Raw genomic sequence first — 27,883 nt, forward strand, 5'->3', positions numbered from 1 at the left:
ACACACCAGGCTCCCTACAGGGGACAGTCACCACCAGGCTCCCTACAGGGGACAGTCACACCAGGCTCCTCTACGAGGGGACAGTCAACACAGGCTCCCCCTCCAAACAGGGGAGATTCACACCAGGCTCCCTACAAGGGGACAGTCACCACCAGGCTCCCTACAGGGGACAGTCACACCAGGCTCCTACAGGGGACAGTCACACCAGGCTCTCTACCAGGGACAGTCACACCAGGCCTCCTACAGGGACAGTCACACCAGGCTCCAAACAGGGGACATGACACCAGGCTCCTTACAGGGGACAATCACACACCAGGCTCCAAAAGGGGACAGTCACACCAGCCTCTCTACAGGGGACCACCAGGCTCCCTACAGGGGACAATCACACCAGGGTCCCTACAGGGGACAGTCACACCAGGCTCCCTACAGGGGACAGTACCACCAGGTCTCTACCGGTGGGACAGTCACACCAGGCTCAAACAGGGGACGTCTCCATCTCCTCTTTAGAGACGAATGCCTGATACCATCTCCATTCCCCTTTAGCAGACAGACATGACTGATACCGTCTCCATCTCCCCTTTAGGAACAGAATGCCTGATACCGTCTCCATCTCCCCTTAGAGACAGAAAGCCTGATACCGTCCCCATCTTCCCCTTTAGAGACAGAAATGCCTGATACCGTCTCCATCCTCCCTTTATGAGACAGAATGCCTGATACCGTCTCGCAGCTCCCCTTTAGAGACAGAATGCCTGATACACGTCTCCATCTCCCTTTAGAGACAGAATGCCTGATACCGTCTCCATCTCCCTTTAGAGACAGAATGCCTGATACCGTCTCCATCTCCCCTTTAGAGACAGAATGCCTGATCCGCCTCCATCTCCCCTTTAGAGACAGAATGCCTGATACCGTCTCCATCTCCCCTTTAGAGACAGAATGCCTGATACGGCTCCATCTCCCCTTTAGAGACAGAATGCCTGATACCATCTCCATCTCCCCTTTAGAGACAGAATGCCTGATACCGTCTCCATCTCCCCTTTAGAAACAGAATGCCTGATACGTCTCCATCTCCCCTTTAGAGACAGAATGCCTGATACCGTCTCCATCTCCCCTTTAGAGACAGAATGCCTGATACCGTCTCCATCTCCCCTTTAGAGACAGAATGATACGGCTCCATCTCCCCTTTAGAGACAGAATGCCTGATACCGTCTCCATCTCCCCTTTAGAGACAGAATGCCTGATACCGTCTCCATCTCCCCTTTAGAGACAGAATGCCTGATACGTCTCCATCTCCCCTTTAGAGACAGAATGCCTGATACCGTCTCCATCTCCCCTTTAGAAACAGAATGCCTGATACCGTCTCCATCTCCCCTTTAGAAACAGAATGCCTGATACCGTCTCCATCTCCCCTTTAGAGACAGAATGCCTGATACCGTCTCCATCTCCCCTTTAGAGACAGAATGCCTGATACCGTCTCCATCTCCCCTTTAGAGACAGAATGCCTGATACCGTCTCCATCTCCCCTTTAGAGACAGAAAGCCTGATACCGTCTCCATCTCCCCTTTAGAGACAGAATGCCTGATACCGTCTCCATCTCCCCTTTAGAGACAGAAAGCCTGATACCGTCTCCATCTCCCCTTTAGAGACAGAAAGCCTGATACCGTCTCCATCTCCCCTTTAGAGACAGAAAGCCTGATACCGTCTCCATCTCCCCTTTAGAGACAGAAAGCCTGATACCGTCTCCATCTCCCCTTTACAGACAGAAAGCCTGATACCGTCTCCATCTCCCCTTTACAGACAGAATGCCTGATACCGTCTCCATCTCCCCTTTAGAGACAGAATGATACGGCTCCATCTCCCCTTTAGAGACAGAAAGCCTGATACCGTCTCCATCTCCCCTTTAGAGACAGAATGATACCGGCTCCATCTCCCCTTTAGAGACAGAATGCCTGATACCGTCTCCATCTCCCCTTTAGAGACAGAATGCCTGATACCGTCTCCATCTCCCCTTTAGAGACAGAATGATACGGCTCCATCTCCCCTTTAGAGACAGAAAGCCTGATACCGTCTCCATCTCCCCTTTAGAGACAGAAAGCCTGATACCGTCTCCATCTCCCCTTTAGAGACAGAATGATACCGGCTCCATCTCCCCTTTAGAGACAGAAAGCCTGATACCGTCTCCATCTCCCCTTTAGAGACAGAATGCCTGATACCGTCTCCATCTCCCCTTTAGAGACAGAATGATACCGGCTCCATCTCCCCTTTAGAGACAGAAAGCCTGATACCGTCTCCATCTCCCCTTTAGAGACAGAATGCCTGATACCGTCTCCATCTCCCCTTTAGAGACAGAAAGCCTGATACCGTCTCCATCTCCCCTTTAGAGACAGAATGCCTGATACCGTCTCCGTCTCCCCTTTAGAGACAGAATGCCTGATACCGTCTCCATCTCCCCTTTAGAGACAGAAAGCCTGATACTGTCTCCATCTCCCCTTTAGAGACAGAATGCCTGATACCGTCTACATCTCCCCTTTAGAGACAGAATGTCTGATACCGTCTCCATCTCCCCTTTAGAGACAGAATGCCTGATACCGTCTCCATCTCCCCTTTAGAGACAGAATGCCTGATACCGTCTCCATCTCCCCTTTAGAGACAGAATGCCTGATACCGTCTCCATCTCCCCTTTAGAGACAGAATGCCTGATACCGTCTACATCTCCCCTTTAGAGACAGAATGCCTGATACGTCTCCATCTCCCCTTTAGAGACAGAAAGCCTGATACCGTCTCCATCTCCCCTTTAGAGACAGAAAGCCTGATACCGTCTCCATCTCCCCTTTACAGACAGAATGCCTGATACCGTCTCCATCTCCCCTTTAGAGACAGAAAGCCTGATACCTTCTCCATCTCCCCTTTAGAGACAGAATGCCTGATACCGTCTCCATCTCCCCTTTAGAGACAGAAAGCCTGATACGTCTCCATCTCCCCTTTAGAGACAGAATGCCTGATACGTCTCCATCTCCCCTTTAGAGACAGAATGCCTGATACCGTCTCCATCTCCCCTTTAGAGACAGAATGCCTGATACCGTCTCCATCTCCCCTTTAGAGACAGAATGATACCGGCTCCATCTCCCCTTTAGAGACAGAATGCCTGATACCGTCTCCATCTCCCCTTTAGAGACAGAATGCCTGATACCGTCTCCATCTCCCCTTTAGAGACAGAATGCCTGATACCGTCTCCATCTCCCCTTTAGAGACAGAATGCCTGATACCGTCTCCATCTCCCCTTTAGAGACAGAATGATACGGCTCCATCTCCCCTTTAGAGACAGAAAGCCTGATACCGTCTCCATCTCCCCTTTAGAGACAGAAAGCCTGATACCGTCTCCATCTCCCCTTTAGAGACAGAATGATACCGGCTCCATCTCCCCTTTAGAGACAGAAAGCCTGATACCGTCTCCATCTCCCCTTTAGAGACAGAATGCCTGATACCGTCTCCATCTCCCCTTTAGAGACAGAAAGCCTGATACTGTCTCCATCTCCCCTTTAGAGACAGAATGCCTGATACCGTCTACATCTCCCCTTTAGAGACAGAATGTCTGATACCGTCTCCATCTCCCCTTTAGAGACAGAATGCCTGATACCGTCTCCATCTCCCCTTTAGAGACAGAATGCCTGATACCGTCTCCATCTCCCCTTTAGAGACAGAATGCCTGATACCGTCTCCATCTCCCCTTTAGAGACAGAATGCCTGATACCGTCTACATCTCCCCTTTAGAGACAGAATGCCTGATACCGTCTCCATCTCCCCTTTAGAGACAGAATGCCTGATACGTCTCCATCTCCCCTTTAGAGACAGAAAGCCTGATACCGTCTCCATCTCCCCTTTAGAGACAGAAAGCCTGATACCGTCTCCATCTCCCCTTTACAGACAGAATGCCTGATACCGTCTCCATCTCCCCTTTAGAGACAGAAAGCCTGATACCTTCTCCATCTCCCCTTTAGAGACAGAATGCCTGATACCGTCTCCATCTCCCCTTTAGAGACAGAAAGCCTGATACGTCTCCATCTCCCCTTTAGAGACAGAATGCCTGATACGTCTCCATCTCCCCTTTAGAGACAGAATGCCTGATACCGTCTCCATCTCCCCTTTAGAGACAGAATGCCTGATACCGTCTCCATCTCCCCTTTAGAGACAGAATGCCTGATACCGTCTCCATCTCCCCTTTAGAGACAGAATTATACGGCTCCATCTCCCCTTTAGAGACAGAAAGCCTGATACCGTCTCCATCTCCCCTTTAGAGACAGAATGCCTGATACCGTCTCCATCTCCCCTTTAGAGACAGAATGCCTGATACCGTCTACATCTCCCCTTTAGAGACAGAATGCCTGATACCGTCTCCATCTCCCCTTTAGAGACAGAATGCCTGATACCATCTCCATCTCCCCTTTAGAGACAGAAAGCCTGATACGGCTCCATCTCCCCTTTAGAGACAGAATTATACGGCTCCATCTCCCCTTTAGAGACAGAAAGCCTGATACCGTCTCCATCTCCCCTTTAGAGACAGAAAGCCTGATACCATCTCCATCTCCCCTTTAGAGACAGAAAGCCTGATACCATCTCCATCTCCCCTTTAGAGACAGAAAGCCTGATACGGCTCCATCTCCCCTTTAGAGACAGAATGCCTGATACCGTCTCCATCTCCCCTTTAGAGACAGAATGATACCGTCTCCATCTCCCCTTTAGAGACAGAATGATACGGCTCCATCTCCCCTTTAGAGACAGAAAGCCTGATACCGGCTCCATCTCCCCTTTAGAGACAGAAAGCCTGATACCGTCTCCATCTCCCCTTTAGAGACAGAATGATACCGGCTCCATCTCCCCTTTAGAGACAGAAAGCCTGATACCGTCTCCATCTCCCCTTTAGAGACAGAAAGCCTGATACCGTCTCCATCTCCCCTTTAGAGACAGAATGCCTGATACCGTCTCCGTCTCCCCTTTAGAGACAGAATGCCTGATACCGTCTCCATCTCCCCTTTAGAGACAGAAAGCCTGATACCGTCTCCATCTCCCCTTTAGAGACAGAATGCCTGATACCGTCTACATCTCCCCTTTAGAGACAGAATGTCTGATACCGTCTCCATCTCCCCTTTAGAGACAGAAAGCCTGATACCGTCTCCATCTCCCCTTTAGAGACAGAATGCCTGATACCGTCTCCATCTCCCCTTTAGAGACAGAATGCCTGATACCGTCTCCATCTCCCCTTTAGAGACAGAATGCCTGATACCGTCTCCATCTCCCCTTTAGAGACAGAATGCCTGATACCGTCTACATCTCCCCTTTAGAGACAGAATGCCTGATACCGTCTCCATCTCCCCTTTAGAGACAGAATTATACGGCTCCATCTCCCCTTTAGAGACAGAATGCCTGATACCATCTCCATCTCCCCTTTAGAGACAGAAAGCCTGATACGGCTCCATCTCCCCTTTAGAGACAGAAAGCCTGATACCGTCTCCATCTCCCCTTTAGAGACAGAAAGCCTGATACGGCTCCATCTCCCCTTTAGAGACAGAATGATACGGCTCCATCTCCCCTTTAGAGACAGAAAGCTTGATACCGTCTCCATCTCCCCTTTACAGACAGAATGCCTGATACCGTCTCCATCTCCCCTTTAGAGACAGAAAGCCTGATACCGTCTCCATCTCCCCTTTAGAGACAGAATAATACCGGCTCCATCTCCCCTTTACAGACAGAATGCCTGATACCGGCTCCATCTCCCCTTTAGAGACAGAAAGCCTGATACCGTCTCCATCTCCCCTTTAGAGACAGAAAGCCTGATACGGCTCCATCTCCCCTTTAGAGACAGAATGATACGGCTCCATCTCCCCTTTAGAGACAGAAAGCCTGATACCGTCTCCATCTCCCCTTTAGAGACAGAATGCCTGATACCGTCTACATCTCCCCTTTAGAGACAGAATGCCTGATACCGTCTCCATCTCCCCTTTAGAGACAGAATGCCTGATACCGTCTACATCTCCCCTTTAGAGACAGAATGTCTGATACCGTCTCCATCTCCCCTTTAGAGACAGAATGCCTGATACGGCTCCATCTCCCCTTTAGAGACAGAAAGCCTGATACCGTCTCCATCTCCCCTTTAGAGACAAAATGCCTGATACGGCTCCATCTCCCCTTTAGAGACAGAAAGCCTGATACCGTCTCCATCTCCCCTTTAGAGACAGAATGATACGGCTCCATCTCCCCTTTAGAGACAGAAAGCCTGATACCGTCTCCATCTCCCCTTTACAGACAGAATGCCTGATACCGTCTCCATCTCCCCTTTAGAGACAGAAAGCCTGATACCGTCTCCATCTCCCCTTTAGAGACAGAATGATACCGGCTCCATCTCCCCTTTACAGACAGAATGCCTGATACCGGCTCCATCTCCCCTTTAGAGACAGAAAGCCTGATACCGTCTCCATCTCCCCTTTAGAGACAGAAAGCCTGATACGGCTCCATCTCCCCTTTAGAGACAGAATGATACGGCTCCATCTCCCCTTTAGAGACAGAAAGCCTGATACCGTCTCCGTCTCCCCTTTAGAGACAGAATGCCTGATACCGTCTCCATCTCCCCTTTAGAGACAGAAAGCCTGATACTGTCTCCATCTCCCCTTTAGAGACAGAATGCCTGATACCGTCTCCATCTCCCCTTTAGAGACAGAATGCCTGATACCGTCTCCATCTCCCCTTTAGAGACAGAATGCCTGATACCGTCTCCATCTCCCCTTTAGAGACAGAATGCCTGATACCGTCTCCATCTCCCCTTTAGAGACAGAATGCCTGATACCGTCTCCATCTCCCCTTTAGAGACAGAATGCCTGATACCGTCTCCATCTCCCCTTTAGAGACAGAATGCCTGATACCGTCTCCATCTCCCCTTTAGAGACAGAATGCCTGATACCGTCTCCATCTCCCCTTTAGAGACAGAATGCCTGATACCGTCTCCATCTCCCCTTTAGAGACAGAATGCCTGATACCGTCTCCATCTCCCCTTTAGAGACAGAATGCCTGATACCGTCTCCATCTCCCCTTTAGAGACAGAATGCCTGATACCGTCTCCATCTCCCCTTTAGAGACAGAATGCCTGATACCGTCTCCATCTCCCCTTTAGAGACAGAATGCCTAATACCGTCTCCATCTCCCCTTTAGAGACAGAAAGCCTGATACGGCTCCATCTCCCCTTTAGAGACAGAATGATACGGCTCCATCTCCCCTTTAGAGACAGAATGCCTGATACCGTCTCCATCTCCCCTTTAGAGACAGAATGCCTGATACCGTCTCCATCTCCCCTTTAGAGACAGAATGCCTGATACCGTCTCCATCTCCCCTTTAGAGACAGAAAGCCTGATACCGTCTCCATCTCCCCTTTAGAGACAGAAAGCCTGATACCGTCTCCATCTCCCCTTTAGAGACAGAAAGCCTGATACCGTCTCCATCTCCCCTTTAGAGACAGAATGATACGTCTCCATCTCCCCTTTAGAGACAGAATGCCTGATACCGTCTCCATCTCCCCTTTAGAGACAGAAAGCCTGATACCGTCTCCATCTCCCCTTTAGAGACAGAAAGCCTGATACTGTCTCCATCTCCCCTTTAGAGACAGAAAGCCTGATACCGTCTCCATCTCCCCTTTAGAGACAGAAAGCCTGATACGGCTCCATCTCCCCTTTAGAGACAGAATGATACGGCTCCATCTCCCCTTTAGAGACAGAATGCCTGATACCGTCTCCATCTCCCCTTTAGAGACAGAAAGCCTGATACCGTCTCCATCTCCCCTTTAGAGACAGAATGCCTGATACCGTCTCCATCTCCCCTTTAGAGACAGAATGCCTGATACCATCTCCATCTCCCCTTTAGAGACAGAATTATACGGCTCCATCTCCCCTTTACAGACAGAATGCCTGATACCGTCTCCATCTCCCCTTTAGAGACAGAAAGCCTGATACCGTCTCCATCTCCCCTTTAGAGACAGAATGCCTGATACCGGCTCCATCTCCCCTTTAGAGACAGAATGCCTGATACCGGCTCCATCTCCCCTTTAGAGACAGAAAGCCTGATACCGTCTCCATCTCCCCTTTAGAGACAGAATGCCTGATACCGTCTCCATCTCCCCTTTAGAGACAGAATGCCTGATACCGTCTCCATCTCCCCTTTAGAGACAGAAAGCCTGATACATCTCCATCTCCCCTTAGGCCGCTGAAGAAGATGGCTGTTGGTATGATCTTTGCAGCGCTTGCCTTCGGTGCTGCCACCTTGGTGGAGGTCAACGTCATGGTAAGATGCAGCATCTCTGGCAGAGGAGTTTGGTGGGAGGAGCTATAGGCTTATTGTAATGGCTGGAATGGAATAAATGGAACCGTATCCAACATATGGAAACCACATTAGACTCCGTTCCATTCATTCCATTCCAGTCATTACAATGAGCCCATCCTACTATAGCTCCTCCCACCAGCCTCCTCTGATCTCTGGGTCACTTCACTTCTGTAAGTGACACTCCAGGTCATCTGTTTTTGCAGTTGCGCTGCATAGATGGTCTGATCTCACAATGCCTGGAGAAGTGTTTAGTGTAGCAGGAACAACATTAATATGTTGCAACTGTAAAAACAAACCCACCTGGATTGCCACCTTTGTAACAGAGACAGTCACCTGTCCTCTGATGTCCCCTCTCTCTCTATTCCTCTGCTAGAAAACGGTGGTGGAGCCTGCACCTCATGGACAGTGTCTGCTACAGGTCTACAACCTGGCTGACAGTGACGTCAAACTAAGCATCCCTGGGAGTAACCTATTCTCACAACCCATCAAATCCTATGAGGTAAACTGGGCTGGGGTGTTTTACCCTAGTTTTACTCTGCTACGCTAATAATGCTGTGACTAATAATAAACCTTGACTTCATAGAAAGCAGACCTACCAGATAGGATTGCCATGAGAAATGGCTGTAGACTCTGTAGACGCTCCATAGTCCGACACCATAGGAGTCTACAGCTACATCTCACGGCAACAGATAGGAGTGTGTTCTGAGGTCAACAGGTCCATTGTTCTACAGCTATTACAGCCAGACCTGGGTTCAAATACTATTTGAAATCTTTCAAAAACTTTGTGTTTGCTTTAGCCTGCCTGGAGTTTGCCGTTTTGTGACTATTTTATTGGTTCCATTGTGCCAGGAAAGCTCGATCAAGCCCAGTTGGAGTATTTGAAATAATTTAATATTTGAACGCAGGTCTGATTAGAGCTGAACATTAATCATGGCAATACATGTAATACACATGCCTCTATGTCTATCAGGATCCTCAAGCATATCAGCATCTTGAACTGGGGGGACACAACAAGACCATCACTGTGGGGATCAATCACAATGGACACTTTCATGAGTGTAGAGAGACTTTCACAGAGCAGAAAGCCTACAGTCTCGTCCTGCACAGCAAAACCTCGGGAATAGTGTGTCAACTAGTGAGTCTGAAGTTCACTATGATCTTACAGTTCTGTAGAACTGTACTTTCAGTCACTACAGAAATCATTTCTGTGTTTGCAATCTGTTTCTGTTTTCATTTTTTTATAATATAGGCGACAGACAACATACTTAAAAGTGAAAGAATGGAAGCATACCTGAGGTAATTATGTGTTTATGTTTGAATTGAAATAGGAATAATACTCCATCGGAAAGACTGACTTCCGTTAGTTCAGTGAATACGCTGAAAAGATTCAAGTATTGCTCTAACAGGTTCATAAACACGCGGAGTGAGGCTGTGAACGTAACAATGGCTGCTGTGGACTTTTACATACCCGCTGACTATGGCATATCTCCCAATAAGAGTGTGGAAAGAAATGAGTGAGTGGCCATATTTCTGTTCCATTGCAGTTCATCTTAAAATAGTGTAAAGTGTCTCTTCCTAGTCCACTGACAAAGCATTCAATAATTGATATTCCTAATTTTCTAACATTGAACATCTGACTAATGTAGTAATAATTTAGAAATAGATACAGTCCACAGGATGCTGGTGGCACCTTAATTAGAGAGGATGAGCTCGTGGTAATGGCTGGAGCAGAATAAGTGGAATGGTATCAAATACTTCAAACACGTGGTTTCCATGTTTTTGATACCATTCCATATGCTCCATTCCAGCCATTATTATGAGCCGTCCTCCCCTCAGCAGCCTCCACTGATAGTCAGTATCATATCTCAGTATCCACAGATCTCTTTTACCTCTGCCCTCTCTAAATCCTTCACCTATGCCATCTCTCACAGGTATACACACGTGAGGTGTACATCAGGCTCACAGGACTTCTCCATTAACCTGGGCCTGCTTGACTCTGGAGCTTCATACACCGTCATCCTCAAAGGGGTGAGTCAGCCCACTGCCTATACATGAGATCACAAAATACCATACTGTATGTAGGTACTATTAAGTGCTGCCTGCTATGGCCTGAAACCACATTGGCAGTATAAATACATGGACTAGCACAGTACTAGCTACTTCTAGTACTAGCTACCTAGTAAGTTACACTTACTAAAGGTATGTGATCCCTGCGGGAATTGAACCCACGACCTTGGCATTGCTCACATCGTCAGTGCCTGCTCTGGCAGACAGTACTCATATCTTCCTTTACTTTTGTCCAGGGCCCTGGACAGATCATTCCCCAGAAGATGGAGGATGTCAAGGTTATTAGTTCTCCTTTTTTCTCTCTGCATTGTTGGGAATTTTACTGTTAGTCTACGTCTGTTGTTTACGAAGCATGTGATTCAATTATTTTTGATTTGATTTGTGAAGGCCAACAATGTTCACATAGCCTGGCAGATCCCCCAGTATGCCCTGATGACAGCAGGAGAAGTCATGTTCTCCATCACAGGCATCGAGTTCTCCTATTCACAGGTCAGTAGGTATCCAGTGATTATTGATTGAGTATTGGTTGAGTATTGACTAATAAACCTCAAATGCTTACTTAGGCACCTGTGTAGATCTGAAAGAATTGGTGTCCAGTATGATGAACACTTAGCTTATACCAACCAGAAACCTTTCAGATCTACTAGAAGTGGCTAGGGGGTATAGACAGCTACGGGTTGATTATTAGGAATTCAGCCTCTACAAGGAGATCATGTTTGAGTGAAGAACATGTGATATGCTTTTCCCTGCCAATGATAAACAATATCTAGGTCTATGTTCAATACAGGCCCCAGCCAACATGAAGTCAGTGCTGCAGGCCGGCTGGCTGCTGACTGTAGCCTTTGGCAATGTCATTGTGCTAATCGTAGCAGAGGGGGCAGGTCTGGATCAGGTAAGTCCCAGTGGTAGAAGACGGTTTTGTTTTTACTGTGCCTTTTAGGAAGCCTTGTCAGTGCACCATTGAACCCATAGACCTCATAAAACAGTTAAAAAGAGTCAAACAGAGCAGTGTCTGGTTTCCCTCTAGTGGACTACTGCAATCACAACAATAATAATGGCTTGTTCCCTTTCTCTCTCCAGCTTGAGTAGCGAGTACACCAGGATAATAAGTATGGCTATCAAATAACAACCATAGTCCCCAGTGTTAAATGTGTTTAACATTGATTCTGACATTCCCAGTGGATGGAGTTCCTGCTGTTCGCTGGCCTCCTGGTGGCAGTCTGCATCATCTTCTCCATCATGGCTTACTTCTACACCTACGTAGACCCAGGCGAGCTAGACCAGCTGTTCCCAGACAAGACAGTCAATGAGGATGAAGACGAGCTGAAGAAGGACCAGACAGATGACACTATGTACTTGAACTCCATAGAGAAGAGCACCAAGATGTAGTCTGGTGACTGACTTCAGAATATTTCCCTCTCAGGAGATTTGTAAGCCCCTAGTGTGGAATGTTTTTTGTTTTATACATTTGTAAATTGAAGCAAAGTATTAAGATATGGTGATTGAGTGTATTTTACTTGCTGAACCTTACTGTATGTTGTTAGTTATTGTCACACCCTGTCTGTGTGATCTTACAGTATGGACTAACCACAGTTAGCACTCCAACTGAGACACTTCTCAAAATCTGGAGTTCAGACCAGGACCAGTGCTAACAAAACATATTGTTGAAATGCTGTATATTGTTTTTGTGAATTTATCAAATGTTACTGTACATAGTAAAATGATCTGAAGTCCCCTGTTTACAATGATGTTCAAAGATGAAGAGGAAAACAACGGACTCTTGTAGTTGATAAACAAAACAATTACAGAACATTGTGAAAAAGGTCCTTCTTTAGCAGGCATGAAACTTAAGGATTTTGGGTACTAGCCAGCTGGTCTAGTAGAACAATTTTTAATAGTGGCCTAGATTAATTTCCATCCCTGCTCTTTAGACTGGCTACCTGAGACAAATACTGGAGTAGACTTAACTAAAAGAGCCTCATTCAAATGACAAACTATGAGTCAGGGAAAAATGTCTAGTGTGTCCTAATCATTTGATAGATAGACCTTCATAAAACATTCCACTCCTGGGAACCATTTTACTCTAATTGTACTCTTGTACGTAAATAAAAATGTGTACATTTCTCTGAATATGATACTTTTATTTCTGATGGGTTTCTGAAAGCTTGCTACTCTTACGTTTTTGCTGGACTACCTCATTGTTGGTGGCGCTTACATGTTTCTAGAATATATTCATTCAGAGCTTTGGTTTCCTTCCCTTGTCACAGACCCAGGATTATAGAGAGACAGAAAAATAACACATCACTTCCTGGTAACTGGGACATATCACATCATCACTCCTTAGACAGCATTCATTAATCACAATACCATAACAGCCTGCCTTTCTAACATCTTCACCCTAACTGGCATCCTATTCCCTATATAGTCCTTCCACTTCAGACCAGAGCCCTTGGACGCAAACAGAATCTACCAGCTGGGGAATGGAAGGCAGAGCCCTGGTCTAAAGAGGAAGAGTAGTCGCTGGAAGACTAGCTCCAGGTTGGCAACAGCTAAAAGGGGATCCTAATAAAATACCAAAAAAACACAAAAAAGGAGTGTACTAAATATAGAATAAGGTGCCATTTGGGACGCAAACATAACCTACCAGCTGGGGAATGGAAGGCAGAAAATGTAGCCGACATCTGAGAAATACTAGCTATCACTGTTATTATTACAAGGATTATACAAAGTTACATTTTCAGTGCTATTTTGGAGCGCTATTTGCTCGGCATAGGTAGAAAATAAATGTCTAATTTCACAAGACTACAAACATGGTAAGAATGGAAGAAATGCTCTTGACTTGGATTTGACCTCATGGAGTCGCCAAGACTATAACATACTACACTCAGTGTAAACCATATACACTGAGTGTATAAAACATTAGGAACACCATCCTAATATTGAGTTGCACCCCCTTTTGCCCTTAGCACAGACTCAATTCGTCTGGGCATGGACTCTACAAGGTGTCCAAAACATTCCACAGGGATGCTGGCCTGCTGGCTCATGTTGACTCCAATGCTTCCCACAGTTGTGTCAAGTTGGCTGGATGTCCTTTGGGTGGTTGGACCATTCTTGATGCAAACGGGAAACTGTTCAGCGTTAAAAACTCAGCAGAATTGCAGTTCTTGACACAAACCGGTGTCAAGAACAGGTTTGTGTCAAGTGGATTGAACAGGCAACATCCATAAGGGATCATAGCTTTCACCTGGATTAGCCTGGTCAGTCTATGTCATGGAAAGAGCAGGTGTTCATAATGTGTTGTACACTCAGTGTAGATGGGGTAGAAAAAGGAGGAGCAGGAGGGTAAGAAAATATAGAAAAAAGTGTGAAACCTCTTTCCGTTTTCCCTTCTCTGACACTTTGGAATAACTATCAGCCAGGCAGGATTTCCCATGTGGGCACTGCAGAGCATGGCCGTTCATTCAGTGGTTTCTGAATCACTGTTAACTCCACAGAGGCTTGCGTCCCAAATGGCACCCTATTCCCTATATAGTGCACTACTTTTGACCAGGACCGTTCTACTCTCGCCTTATCATCAAGCCGTTCTGGTCAATAGTAGTGCACTATATAGGGAACAAGGTGCCATTTTGGACGTAGCCAGAGACTCCCAGCAGCATTAGGGGAAATAAGAGCCAGTGTCAGAGGTATTAATACTATGATATGCTCCACCTTGACTACCTCAGCCGTCAAGTCAACTGAACCCAGTTAAACTCTATAGACTTACTGATGATGACTCCTTTCCCCATTTTTAACAATTGGGGGAAGTTACGTACAATCTACTTGTTAGGCTCTGTTGCAATATCCATACTAGCTTAGCACTTAGAATGAAGCAATGTATTTTGGCATTCAATCTCAGTAGCATACTAGAATGAACGTTGGAATGTAGATTATGAAGCTATGGTGTTGTGGCTGTCCCTGACCGGACTCTCTCCATCAGTAGCTCAGAGACTCTAGCAATGACCTCAGGGTGAACCAGGCACTGCAGTAGGTCGTTGGTGGTGATGGCGACAGGGCAGTGTGCTCTGTCACCATTGCCCTGGTCTCTGTCCCCAGGTGGTGGCCTTCCTCCATCTCTGCACCCTGGCTGTGGTAACAGTAGGGGGTCTGAGGCTGAACCGGAGCTGGACATGCTTTCCCCTCCATGCTGGTGCTGGGCTCTACTCCCACTGACAGGTCTGGGAGGGGTGTTTTGGGTTACGCTGCTAGACCTGATTATGTCACAGTCTCTGGATGGTGACGTTCTGTCTTGGTTTTTGGGGTTCTGCTCTGTAGTTTCCTGGTTGGTGATCTGGTTCCAGGCCACAGGGATGAGGTGAGGGCCGAAGGGCATGGTGGATGGTGTGGAAGAGGAGGAAAGGTACTCTGCTGGTGGTGATGAAGAGCTGGTGTTCTTAGCTTGGCCCCTGGAGTCACGTTTTGCCCTTGGACATGCTGGGGTGTCCTGGGTCTGTTGGTCACGGTGACTTGTTATCCCTCTCTTCTCCATGCAGGCCCCCACAGCCAGGTTCAGGTACTGCATGTTCTCGTCATGTCCCACCAACCCCTCCTTTGGAAAAATAAAAAAAGTCAAAACTATAAACTCAACCGTTATGAAATGAACCAATGTTTCGTCACTCTCCGCTTTACTCAGGGACTATGGTCAGTACTGTGTGTTTACAGGGACTATGGTCAGTACTATGTGTTTACAGGGACTATGGTCAGTACTGTGTGTTTACAGGGACTATGGTCAGTACTATGTGTTTACAGGGACTATGGTCAGTACTGTGTGTTTACAGGGACTATGGTCAGTACTGTGTGTTTACAGGGACTATGGTCAGTACTGTGTGTTTACAGGGACTATGGTCAGTACTATGTGTTTACAGGGACTATGGTCAGTACTATGTGTTTACAGGGACTATGGTCAGTACTATGTGTTTACAGGGACTATGGTCAGTACTATGTGTTTACAGGGACTATGGCTCTTAACTTTGGGGTGGCAGGTAGCCTAGTGGTTAGAGTGTTGGGCCAGTAACCGAAAGGTTTCTGGATTGAATCCCCGAGCTGACAAGGTAAAAATCTGTCGTTCTGCCCCTGATAAAGTCAGTTAAACCACTATTCTCCAGTAGGCCGTCATTGTAAATAAGAATTTGTTCTTAACTGACTTGCTTAGATAAATAAAATAAAACATTTTTAAAACTAGTCACACACACACAATGCTCTGCTTTGTCATCTCTGTGGAGCTCTTAATTTCTTAACTAAAAAGGCCGGTTTTAAGGCCTCCCGGGTGGCGCAGTGGTCTAAGGCACTAGCTGTGCCACCAGAGACTCCGGGTTCGAGCCCAGGCTCTGTCGCAGCCGGCCGCGACTGGGAGGTCCAAGGGGCAACGCACAATTGGCCTAGCGTCATCCGGGTTAGGGAGGGTTTTGCCTGTCTCATCGCGCACTAGCAACTCCTGTGGCTGGCTAGGTGTACGGTGTTTCCTCCGACACATTGGTGCGGCTGGCTTCCGGGTTGGATGCACGCTGTGTTAAGAAGCAGTGCGGCTTGGTTGGGTTGTGTTTCGGAGGACGCATGGCTCTCGACCTTCGTCTCTCCTGAGCCCGTACGGGAGTTGTAGCGATGAGACAAGACAGTAACTACTAACAATTGGATACCACGAAATTGGGGAGAATATGTATTATTATTATTTTTTTTACATAAAAAAAAAGGCCGGTTTTAGGCTAGAGATCACAAGATCAGTCAACAACTCAAATGCTAACTGGAGCTAGACAGATTGGTCAATATGGGGGGGTTGGAATCTCCTCTGTTCTATGCTGCATTCCTGGGACATTTTCTTTCTCTGGACCTCAGCCCACCAGAACACGCTCCTCCTTCTGATCTCTGCTCTTATAAGGAGAACAAATGGTCGGACTGCACTCAGATTGACCCTGAGTGTGCACGGCAAATGTGCCATCAGATTCTGCACGGTACAAGGGGTTCGTTGTGGCTTGTGACAGTGCTAACTGAACTGCCAATCTTTAGACCTAGAGTGTGAAGAGGTTAACTCAGGGTCAAGGTAGCCTGGTCCGAGATCTGTTTATTCGGTCAGATCTAGGACACAGACAGATCTAGGACTCAGGCTAGTGTCAGGATACTGTACCTCAGTGGGATTGAGCCAGTCATCATCATTGTCGTTACTAGGTGTCGTCTTCAGAGCACAAACGATGGCTTTGGTGAGGGCCTCGCCTACCCTCGCCTCATCATCAACTTCCTGTATCAGATCAGGAAGTAGAAAGAAAAACTCCTATTAAGGGAAAGAAGTTGCTGATAAAGACATTATGTGCAGCAGGCATAATTGATTGTGTCTGTGACCTTGTCTCAGAGACAGTTATCAGGAGGCATCGAAGGTGACACACTACCTGAATACACATTCCTCTCATCTAGATACAGGTAACTTCCAAAATAAAGGAAACACCAACAAAGTGTCTTAATAGGGTGTTGAGCCACCACGAGCCTCCAGAACAGCTTCAATGCACCTTGGCATAGATTCTACAAGTGTCTGGAACTCGATTGGGGGGGGACGTGACGCTATTCCTCCACGAGAAATACCATCATTGTTTTGTTGATGGTGGTGGAAAATGCTGTCTCAGGCGCCGCTCCAGAATCTCTCAGAAGTGTGGAATATGGTTTGCATTGTTTTCATGCTCATCACACCATTCAGTGACCACTCGTACCCTGTGGATGGGGGCATTGTCATCCTATGGGGGCATAGCCATGGTAGCCAAAATAATGGCCTGCCCAGCATCTTTATACATGACCTTAAACATGATAGGATATGAATTGCTTAATTAACTCAGAACTTAATTAACCCACACCTGTGTGAAAGCACCTGCTTTCAATATACTTTGTTTCCCTCATTTACTCAAGTGTTTCCATTATTTTGGCAATTATCTGTATGTGACTGTGTTATGCAGCGCACCACTCCTCTACATGCAAACTCACAAATCATTATGACAGGGGTACCTTTACTCTGATGCCTGTTCATTACTCAAAAACCCACAGCATCAGAGAGCCTCAACACCTCTCACATCCATCACTGTGGCTGTGTCCTGAATAACACCCTATCCCCTACATAGTGCACTAATTTTGACCATGGCACTATGGGCGGTAGTGGTAGCTAGTGGTGGGAAACTCTTCATCAAGCTGTACTGTAATTATGGCCCTCCTCTCAAACATCCAATTTCCCCATAAACATACTTAACACCATTTAGTTGGAGGTGACTTTACTGTACATACCAACTCAATCCAGGAGTTGACACTGACGGTGATGGGGTCAATAGACTCCACATAGTGCCACCAGTGTCTGGGGACAAACAGCACCTATTGGAGCAGAAGGGCAACAGGGTCAGATCGCATCAGCAGAAATGCAAGGTGATCAGTAGGAATACGGATAAGGAACATATTACAGAATAGAAGGTTTGAAGGAGTCAAAAATATCTAGAAATATCTGCTAGCAGCACAGCTCATAGTCCAGGGGATGGAAGAGCAGAGCAGAGCATAGCCAGTCAATAAGTAGTAGAGTGAAGGAGTCAGGGACTGATCAGTTCGATAAAACGTTTACTACATCGCATGACGGTTTGTACTGAACGACACATTTCCCCAAAACGTTCTTGAACAGACATGGAGGTACATTTGGTGGGTGTGGCAGGGTGCGTCTTGAAGCAATGCGTGACTAATTAAAAGGGCAGCGGCCATGTTGACAGCGTTCCCCATCCTACAACCAAACCCATCCCCGTTTTACAACTGGTCATTCAGAACAGAGCGTTTCCGTTTAATTGAACGTTGCACACCGTTTTTTCGCACTGAACGCCACCTAATTTAACACAGTGGGGGAGACTAGCCATTAGATGGCAGCTTGTATCCTCCCTCCCAAATGCTTCTGTCTCATTCATGATGTGGATTTGGTCTTTATTAAAGTGAACAGCCCTTATTGATCCCCTGGTTCCACTGCAGTCTTAATTCATTCAGTCTCCAAAGCTCTGACTGCTGCATGCTTTGTTTCATTTGCACAGACAGACGTATCAATATCTGATGTCAAGACAGACGTATCAATATCTGATGTCAAGACAGATGTATCAATATCTGATGTCAAGACAGACGTATCAATATCTGATGTCAAGAGAGACGTATCAATATCTGATGTCAAGACAGATGTATCAATATCTGATGTCAAGACAGACGTATCAATATCTGATGTCAAGACAGATGTATCAATATCTGATGTCAAGACAGACGTATCAATATCTGATGTCAAGACAGACGTATCAATATCTGATGTCAAGACAGACGTATCAATATCTGATGTCAAGACAGACGTATCAATATCTGATGTCAAGACAGACGTATCAATATCTGATGTCAAGACAGACGTATCAATATCTGATGTCAAGACAGACGTATCAATATCTGATGTCAAGACAGACGTATCAATATCTGATGTCAAGACAGACGTATCAATATCTGATGTCAAGACAGACGTATCAATATCTGATGTCAAGACAGACGTATCAATATCTGATGTCAAGACAGACGTATCAATATCTGATGTCAAGACAGACATATCAATATCTGATGTCAAGACAGACGTATCAATATCTGATGTCAAGACAGACGTATCAATATGTGACATGGAAAACACTGTGGATTCGGCTATTTCAGCCACACCCATTGATGATAGGTGTATAAAATATATCATAAAGCCATGCAATCTCCATAGACAAACATTGGCAGTAGAATGGGCTTACTGAAGAGCTCAGTGACTTTCAACGTGGCATAGGATGCCACCTTTCCAACAAGTCAGTTCATAAACTTCTGCCCTGCTAGAGCTGCCCCGGTCTGTTATTGTGAAGTGGAAACGTCTAGGAGCAACAACGGCTCAGCCACGACGTGGTAGGCAACACAAGCTAACAGAACGGGACCACCGAGTGCTGAAGTGCGTAGCGCATAAAAATCGTCTGTCCTCAGTTGCAACACTCACTACCGAGTTCCAAACTGCCTCTGGAAGCAACGTCAGCACAATAACTGTTTGTCGGGAGTTTAATGAAATGGATTTCCATGGCCGAGCACACAAGCCTAAGATCACCATGCGCAATGCCAAGCGTCGGCTGGAGTGGTGTAAAGCTCGCCGCCATTGGACTCTGTAGCAGTGGAAACACGTTCTCTGAAGTGATGAATCACGCTTAACCATCTGGCAGTCCAACGGACAAATCTGGGTTAGGCGGATACAAGGAGAACGCAACCTGCCCGAATGCATAGTGCCAACTGTAAAATTTGGCGGAAGAGGAATAATGGTCTGGGGATGTTTTTCATGGTTCGGGCTAGGCCTCTTAGTTCCAGTGAAGGGAAACTTAACGCTACAGCATACAATGACATTCTAGACGATTCTGTGTTTCCAACCTTGTGGCAACAGTTTGGGGAAGGTCCTTTTCTGTTTCAGCATGACAATGCACCATTGCACAAAGCGAGGTCCATACAGAAATGGTTTGTCAAGATCGGTGTGGAAGAACTTGACTGGCCTGCACAGAGCCCTGATCTCAACCCAAACAAACACCTTTGGGATTAATTAGAATGCCGACTGAGAGCCAGGCCTAATCGCCCAACATCAGTGCCCGACCTCACTAATGCTTTTGTGTCTGAATGGAAGCAAGTCCCTGCAGCAATGTTGCAACATCTAGTGGAAAGCCATTCCAGAAGAGTGCACTCCATATTAATGCCCAGGATTTTGGAATAAGATGTTCAATGAGCAGGTGTCCACATACTTACACTATATGGCCAAAAGTATGACAGATGGAGGCTCATAAAGTTAGAGGCATAAATATCACACCCCCCCAAAGATGCTAACCTCTCCTGTTATTGTAATGGTGAGAGGTTTGCATGTCTTCGGGGTATGATATTTGTGCCTCTGTAAATTTGTCACTCATCATTATTCATGATTCATGATTCATTCAGCCATAATCATGGTAGCATCCACATTATGTAGAAGTGTTTAGAAATATATTATAATCATATTTACAATAAAAGTGGATGCTAACATTTACACAATACATTATATACCATTCATTTATATTGGGCACAAAATAATCTGAAACCAAAACAACAAACAGCAAATGTATCCAACAACTTTGTAGAGTCACAAGCTTGATGTAATCATTGCGTGCTAGGAATATGGGACCAAACACTAAACTTTTGATACACATAAACTTTTAATACACATAAGTGAATTTGTCCTCATACTTTTGGTCCCATAAAAAACTGCTGTGATTTCTAAACGGTTTACCCGATATGGATGAAAATACCCTCAAATTAAAGCAGACTGTCTGCACTTTAACCTCAGTCGTTGGGACAGTTATTTTGAAATTATACAATACTTTTGGAGCGCAATATATAGCGTGTGCAACTTTCTTAATTTTTATACCGTTCACTCTCCGTTACTCAGCACCTCTACAAACATTTTGGGGTATGCCTCAGTTCATGCTTTTGACCAAACCATAGAGACAAACATGTGCTCTATTGTATTTATGTGGTTCAAACACATTTGTCTCTGAGGAAATATTTTCTCATAAATTAAGAGATTAGCACTTTCACAGTGTCAGTTTGTACAAATAGCTGTGTTTGCTGAATGGATTCTCTGATATACTTGTAGAGAGAGTTACATATGTTGCCCCTGTTGGGCTGGTTTCCTGGAAAAAGATTAAGCCTAGTCCTAGACTAAAAAGCATGCTCAAGGGAGAATCTCCATTGAGATAGTTTTTTAGTACAGATTAGGCTTAATCTATGTCCGGGAAACTGGTCCAATGTGTTGTACCTGTCCAGGCTGCAGGGTGACTGTGTAGGCCCTGGCGTGTCTGAAGGCAGGGAACCTCTGGAGGTCTGGTTGGAGCACGTCCACCTGGCTGAACACACTAGACTCCTCATAGGGGATCCTGCTGGGGTACAGACAACTCGTGTCTGCAGGGGGGAACAGGTGCCAACGCTTCCTAAAACACAACAGGGCGTCTCAGAGTAGGAGTACTGATATAGGATCAGCTCATGTAGGATCTAGGATCAGTTTAGATTCATAATGAATTAATATTTATTTGAAAGGGACAGCAATCATCACCAAAGCCACCACAATGGTTACACCCTTCGTAGTTGAGGAAATTTAAGAAGCTATAGTTCAATACAATCCATCTCTTTGTTGAAAATATCATGTCATGCGAGTTCTTTGTTGGTTAGGTCATCACTTCAATGTGAAAGGTTTCAACAGCCAATTTAAACAAAACAAGGATAGAATGATCTTCATAATGTGATCTTTTTTGCTTTTGTCGTAGACTCAGTGCTCCACATGATAACTAATGTATCTCTGTTCTAAAGAGCCTCACCTCATATACCCCCATCTCCCTCCCTCCAAATGGCTTTATTGGCATGGGAAACATGTTTACATTGCCAAAGCAAAATTACTTTATCTTTCAGGGGCCAGTGGAACAATCTGACTCTCTCACCAAGTGACTCCCCCTCCCCCACATTCCCCCCTTTCACTACCTTACCCCCCCTGACTCTCACCCCTTCCCTTCCTAGTATCCATCTCCTCTCTATCATCCAAAATAGTTTTTAAAAATCCTTTCCTCAAAGTTAGAGGGAACAAATGGTGGGTAGATCATTACCGTACAGAGCCAGTCCTCATCGAATGGTGAGTAGATCATTACCGTACAGAGCCAGTTCTCATCGAATGGTGAGTAGATCATTACCGTACAGAGCCAGTTCTCATCGAATGGTGAGTAGATCATTACCGTACAGAGCCAGTTCTCATCGAATGGTGAGTAGATCATTACCGTACAGAGCCAGTTCTCATCGAATGGTGAGTAGATCATTACCGTACAGAGCCAGTTCTCATCGAATGGTGAGTAGATCATTACCGTACAGAGCCAGTTCTCATCGAATGGTGAGTAGATCATTACCGTACAGAGCCAGTTCTCATCGAATGGTGAGTAGATCATTACCGTACAGAGCCAGTTCTCATCGAATGGTGGGTAGATCATTACTGTACAGAGCCAGTTCTCATCGAATGGTGAGTAGATCATTACCGTACAGAGCCAGTTCTCATTGTGCTGATTTGCTGAATCTATTGTCTGCCTCCAGCACTTCTTTCTTCTCAGCTATAACGCTGTTAGATTGTTTCATTTTAATCTATAGTGCAATTCCCTTGGTGAAGGGGAAACATCCATCGTCTGCACCACTACTACACGCAGCTCAGCGGAAAGGGAAAAGTAGTGTGTGGTATAATGAGGTATGTAAAACTGGGTTGTGTTCATTAGGAGTCATTGGAGCAAAACAATTTGCAAAAGAAAACTAAAACAATGCATCTTATTGGACAAGTCCAGCTCGTCCCGCTCTGTTTCACTGTGTTTCCCCCCCCCCGCTTTGTGCTACTGAACACAATACAGCTCTGTATAATTACCTTCCCTACACCTGTAGTACCAGGTTATACCCATAGGAGTCCTGTATAATTACCTTCCTTGTACCTGTAGTACCAGATTATACCCATAGGAGTCCAGTATAATTATCTTCCTTGTACCTGTAGTACCAGGTTATACCCATAGGAGTCCCGTATAATTACCTTCCTTGTACCTGTAGTACCAGGTTATACCCATAGGAGTCCCGTATAATTACCTTCCCTGTACCTGTAGTACCAGGTTATACCCATAGGAGTCCCGTATAATTACCTTCCTTGTACCTGTAGTACCAGGTTATACCCATAGGAGTCCCGTATAATTACCTTCCCTGTACCTGTAGTACCAGGTTATACCCATAGGAGTCCAGGTGGCACGGGGTATTGGCACCTTCTGTACCAATCCACAGTGTGCTGTCTCTCCCGTTACGACCCGGGAACCCAAACTGAGACCACACTACGTCCTGTAAGGCACACAATACAGTTCCAATTACTAACACTAATTATCAATCCTAAAACATATATTCATGCAGTTGCTACAGTCTCATATCAATTCCTGCTGTCATCTAATCGAACATTTATATATATCTGTAATTGTATACAACACAATTCATATTCATGGTACAAATATGACAAGCCATTCAAACATGACAAACTGCCATGAGCAGTTTCAATGTTATGGTATAGCAGCAATACATCCTCTGGAGGCAAACCTCCATTTTCACAAGACACAGGTGAAAATGCAAACCCCATTCCCCATCTCATCGGTTGCTTAATAGACAGTGTAATGATTGGCAACAAATCTGCGTCCCAAATGGCACCCTATTCTCTATATAGTGCACTACCTTTGACCAGACCCCTATGTGCTCTGGTCAAAATGTGTGCACTATATAGGGAATAGGGTGCCATTTGGGACAAACACTACTGTATAGGAAACAAGATGTTTGCTGTCTGTAGGCTCTTTATCAAACCATTTGGTCTGTCAATCATTTTTCATGAAAAAATCTAATGTAAAATAACTTGGATTCTGCCCAGCACACAGGATAATGAACCCATTACCATATTCAGGCAACTGTAAATGATAGACTGTGCAATCTTCACTTTCAGCAACTTTTAAATGGCGCGATTCATCATGTAAAAAGGCCTCTGTCTGCCTGTCTCGAAGGCATGAATTTCGGCAGATCTGTCAAAAATGCAGGTCGCCCTATATGCATGTTTCATCATTGAAAGAATGGAGTGGCCCGCTCGAACTAGAGTGAACCTTCAAGTCCTTTATTGCCCAAGGACTAAAAAGAAAAAAGCTGCTGCCATTGAAATGTCCCACTGAAAATGTCTGTGCCATCAGGACAGGATATCATTAAAAAGAGAGAGAAAATGCTTGCTAATGGCAGAAAAGTTGTTTTATTTGAGTTTCTATATCAATATATCAATTAGCTTCTGTTTTGCCGATGGGGCAAAGGAATTTATTAAAGATGACTTTCACGCATCTGTTTGAGATTTCTAATTGTGTATTTTATTGTCAGGGTGTGGGAGTCACTTTCATTTTAGATCAGTCTATTGATCAATTAAACATTTAAGTCATTACTTGATAATCATCCATTATTCTAGTGCTTTTTTAAAATCCATGAATATCATTTCAATAGATCTCCTGACCTGAACTGACTGAGTTTAAAGCCCATAGGTGTGTCAGTGCTTTGAACAGAACGGAACAAGCTACAATGGCTTTAATTCAGCAGAGCAGTGGCAGATCCAGGTGAACACCATAGAACGAGCCCCGTGGCCTGAATCAAATTTTATTTGTCACATGCGCCGAATACAACAGGTGTAGACCTTACAGTGAAATGCTTACTTACGAGCCCCTAACCAACAATGCAGTTTTAAAAAATAGGAATAAGAAATAAGTAACAAGTAATTAATGAGCAGCAGTAAAATAACAAGACTATAATAGCAAGACTATATATATAATAGCAAGACTATATATATACGGGGGTACCGGTACAGTCAATGTGCGGGGGCACCGGTTAGTTGAGGTAATCTGTAGTTATTAAAGTGACTATGCATAGATGATAACAGCAGAGAGTAGCAGCAGCTTAAAAGGGGGGAGGCAATGCAAATAGCCCGGGTAGCCATTTGATTAGATGTTCATTTGTGAGTGCTCTCCTCAGTTGCCCTCAAAGTTAGTCATCATTCATGGCAATCGGAAAACAAGTGATTGACAACAAGAAATGCCTACAATTCAATGTAAGAAATCACAGGCACAGACAAATTGCAGGATGACAACTTGCAATCCAACACAACATCATGAGTGTCCCTCTGATGAAAAGAGAATAATCATTTTGTATGTTTTTTTTGTTTCCTTGATTATAGTTTAGAGGTGCACTGTGTAGCACTGTATAGGCCATCATTGTAAATAATAATTTGTTCTTTAACTGACTTGCCTAGTTAAATAAAGGTAAAAAAAGAAGAGATTGATTGAGTGTGTCATAACGTATCATTAATGTGACGACTGCTATTCATCGAATAATGAACTGTTTATAATTACGTGATTAAATTAATCAGGTAATCATTGACTCAGTAACCTGGTGCACCATGGGAAACGTTTAATGAGTTTCCGTTTCCCAAATGAACTCACAGAATATCCGAATATCGATTTGACAACATTCACTAATTAATTAATTTCCTCTACAGTCTCATCCTGACCGTCGCATAATTCGTAAATCTGCACAAACCCGGGTCTCACTAAATCCTCCCGTACCACACCAATTGAGTTGATTATTTATTTACTCACAAGCTAAATGATAATATAAAGATACAGTCCTGGCTATTGATTAGAACTTAGTACAATGAAACAGGTCCCTAGCAGACCAACACAATATGACACGTGTTACACAAGATGGGGATTTAGAAAGAAAGAAAGCTTTGTGGGCCGAGTTCCGCTTAGTGAGAGATGTTCGGCCGACGTCCCGTTCTCTGGGTGGTCGTCTACTTCGTTCACGGGTGTAAGTCTCTGATTGTCCACCAGATGTCACAATGTCCTTTTTCTTAGTTGTCGGTTTCCTTGCCCTCGTTCTGTAAGAGGGGTCTTCTGAGGACGGCTAATCAGTCATGTAGATGGTTCCAGCGTGGGAATGAAAGCAGTGTAGACACACGATTCCTTGGAGAGAATAACCGGGTGGTTAAAATATTTTATCAAGGTTTAAGATAAATGATTAAGTAATTCTACCCGGAAACTTAACCATTAGGGATTAGAGGTTATGTAGCATGGACAAGGAGTAATTCAAGCTGATAAACATAAGTCCAACTAGGTTGGACCTGGGAAGAGAGGAATGTATGTGTGTGTCGAAAGAAAACAAAGAGGAGCCTTAACCTATGTTTGAACCGACCCAGCTATAACTCTGGGGAGATAAAATAAGACAGCGAGAGCCCCTCCAGGTTTCCCTTATCTGGGGGGGACTGGAACTGTCAGCTGGGTAGTGATCAACTGTGGTGAGAATGGTAGAAAATTAGATCTGATAGCTCTCATGTTAGTGTGTATGTATGTGCGTATGTTAGAGAACATCATTGTATATGCACAGGAGCGCTCTCATAAATAAATTTGACTATCGTAGCTGGGCCTCTGTCTGATTAATTTCAACCAGTTTCCTACAAATTCTGGGTTTCAGGCTGAGTAGTTAATTGAATTGGGTTTATGAACATCGAGAACATAATTCTCATGACAGTGGTGCTGCTTGAATTCACCTTCTAAGATACAGATACAGCTACTCAACCGTAGCATTGATTGTTAAGAGGTTCCTTAGTCTTCTTCAACCTCGTGTTGCATTTTGGGGTCATGACTAGTCGCGTTTCCGTCTTTATGGCAAGTTCTCTACACAAATGCACAGTATGTAAACATCATGTACATATTATGAAAGCTCTTCAAGTTACAATGTTTTCGTTATAACGTTGTCTTAACTTTTAATAACAAAAATGACATTGATTTTCATATTCCATCTCTCGTTGTTACCACCAATTTGTCTGATAAAATATATTGTCCCAAAGTCCATTTATTGCATGTTACCGTTCTGATGTAGATTTTCCATAGGCCCATCATACATTCCATTCCTTCACACTGAGAGGACAAAGCATTCGTCTGCTGCCTTAAGATTTACAATGGGCATGAGGTGTCATAAAACCCCCACTATCAATCCATTTCCCCCTCTGCAGGGGTGAGAGATGTCACTAAGACTGTGATCCATGGTAACCTGACCCAAACAGGCCAGTCATGACAGTCCCACTCTGGTGCATTCAACTTGGAATGATTCTGCATTTTGCAACCCACCATAAGGATGACCATCGGATGTCCTGGTTGGTGGATCATCGTAGCAGAAAATTGGCACCCTGAATGACAAAGCTTACATTGGGAACATTACAGTGCTGACCTAGCGAATTCGGGAGAGGATGCTGGGGATCGACCCCCTGATGGGCTTTCAGGACTTATTGCCAACATTCTGAAAATCAAGATTGTTTCTGTCCCACGGATGATCCTAGTATAAGACCTCATTGGTCTTCCATTGCACGTGTGCGACTGTGTACGTAGCAGGGAAAAAAGACCAAGGATCATGGTAACAGTCAGGATACTGTCCGGCACCATCCAAGAGAGGGTGACAGACCAATCTTTTGGATTGTAGTCAGTCGGGTCAACTAAATGTGCCTCATACAGTATGCTAAGATCAACAGTCATTGGTCCCTCGTACTGGATTTGAATGGCTCGTCGTAAGTCAAGGGAACGCTTAGCAAAAGAGTTAGGCATTTCTATCTCTGTGTCTATCCTGTCATCGGTAAGTTGGTATAGAGCAAGGTCATCTATGTGGATAATCGCTCCCTCTGGTACCGTAACAAAAACAGTCTGGTTGGGGAGGTTCAGTTAGGTGGTTGAGTCATGATGTTCGTAAGTCATCATGGCAGACCTGAACGGGGTGTTAACCAACCATCGAT

At 45.1% G+C, this 27,883-nt stretch overlaps 2 protein-coding genes across 2 annotated transcripts in view; one reads left to right on the forward strand and one right to left on the reverse strand.

The window, feature by feature from the left end:
• Nucleotides 1-277: 277 nt before the first annotated feature.
• LOC120063949 (solute carrier family 15 member 2-like) lies at nucleotides 278-12,532 on the forward strand. Its single transcript, XM_039014258.1, has 11 exons — nucleotides 278-435; nucleotides 8,238-8,319; nucleotides 8,732-8,857; nucleotides 9,329-9,493; nucleotides 9,608-9,654; nucleotides 9,765-9,872; nucleotides 10,290-10,386; nucleotides 10,662-10,703; nucleotides 10,813-10,914; nucleotides 11,213-11,317; nucleotides 11,605-12,532. The coding sequence occupies exons 1-11, from the start codon at nucleotides 278-280 to the stop codon at nucleotides 11,812-11,814; spliced, it is 1,242 nt and encodes a 413-aa protein (XP_038870186.1). The 3' UTR covers nucleotides 11,815-12,532.
• A 915-nt stretch (nucleotides 12,533-13,447) lies between these two features.
• Nucleotides 13,448-27,883, reverse strand: part of hspbap1 (hspb associated protein 1) — a 43,486-nt gene continuing 29,050 nt past the window's right edge. Inside the window, exons 4-8 of the mRNA XM_039014694.1 lie at nucleotides 23,237-23,373; nucleotides 21,287-21,458; nucleotides 17,719-17,802; nucleotides 16,583-16,693; nucleotides 13,448-15,010 (exon numbers count right to left, since the gene is read on the reverse strand). Coding sequence (XP_038870622.1) covers nucleotides 14,360-15,010; nucleotides 16,583-16,693; nucleotides 17,719-17,802; nucleotides 21,287-21,458; nucleotides 23,237-23,373 — 1,155 coding nt within the window. The 3' untranslated portion in view covers nucleotides 13,448-14,359. The remainder of the gene's footprint in view (nucleotides 15,011-16,582; nucleotides 16,694-17,718; nucleotides 17,803-21,286; nucleotides 21,459-23,236; nucleotides 23,374-27,883) is intronic.

The sequence above is a fragment of the Salvelinus namaycush genome, chromosome 19 (genome assembly GCF_016432855.1).
Source record: "Salvelinus namaycush isolate Seneca chromosome 19, SaNama_1.0, whole genome shotgun sequence".
Classification (NCBI taxonomy): Eukaryota; Metazoa; Chordata; class Actinopteri; order Salmoniformes; family Salmonidae; genus Salvelinus; species Salvelinus namaycush.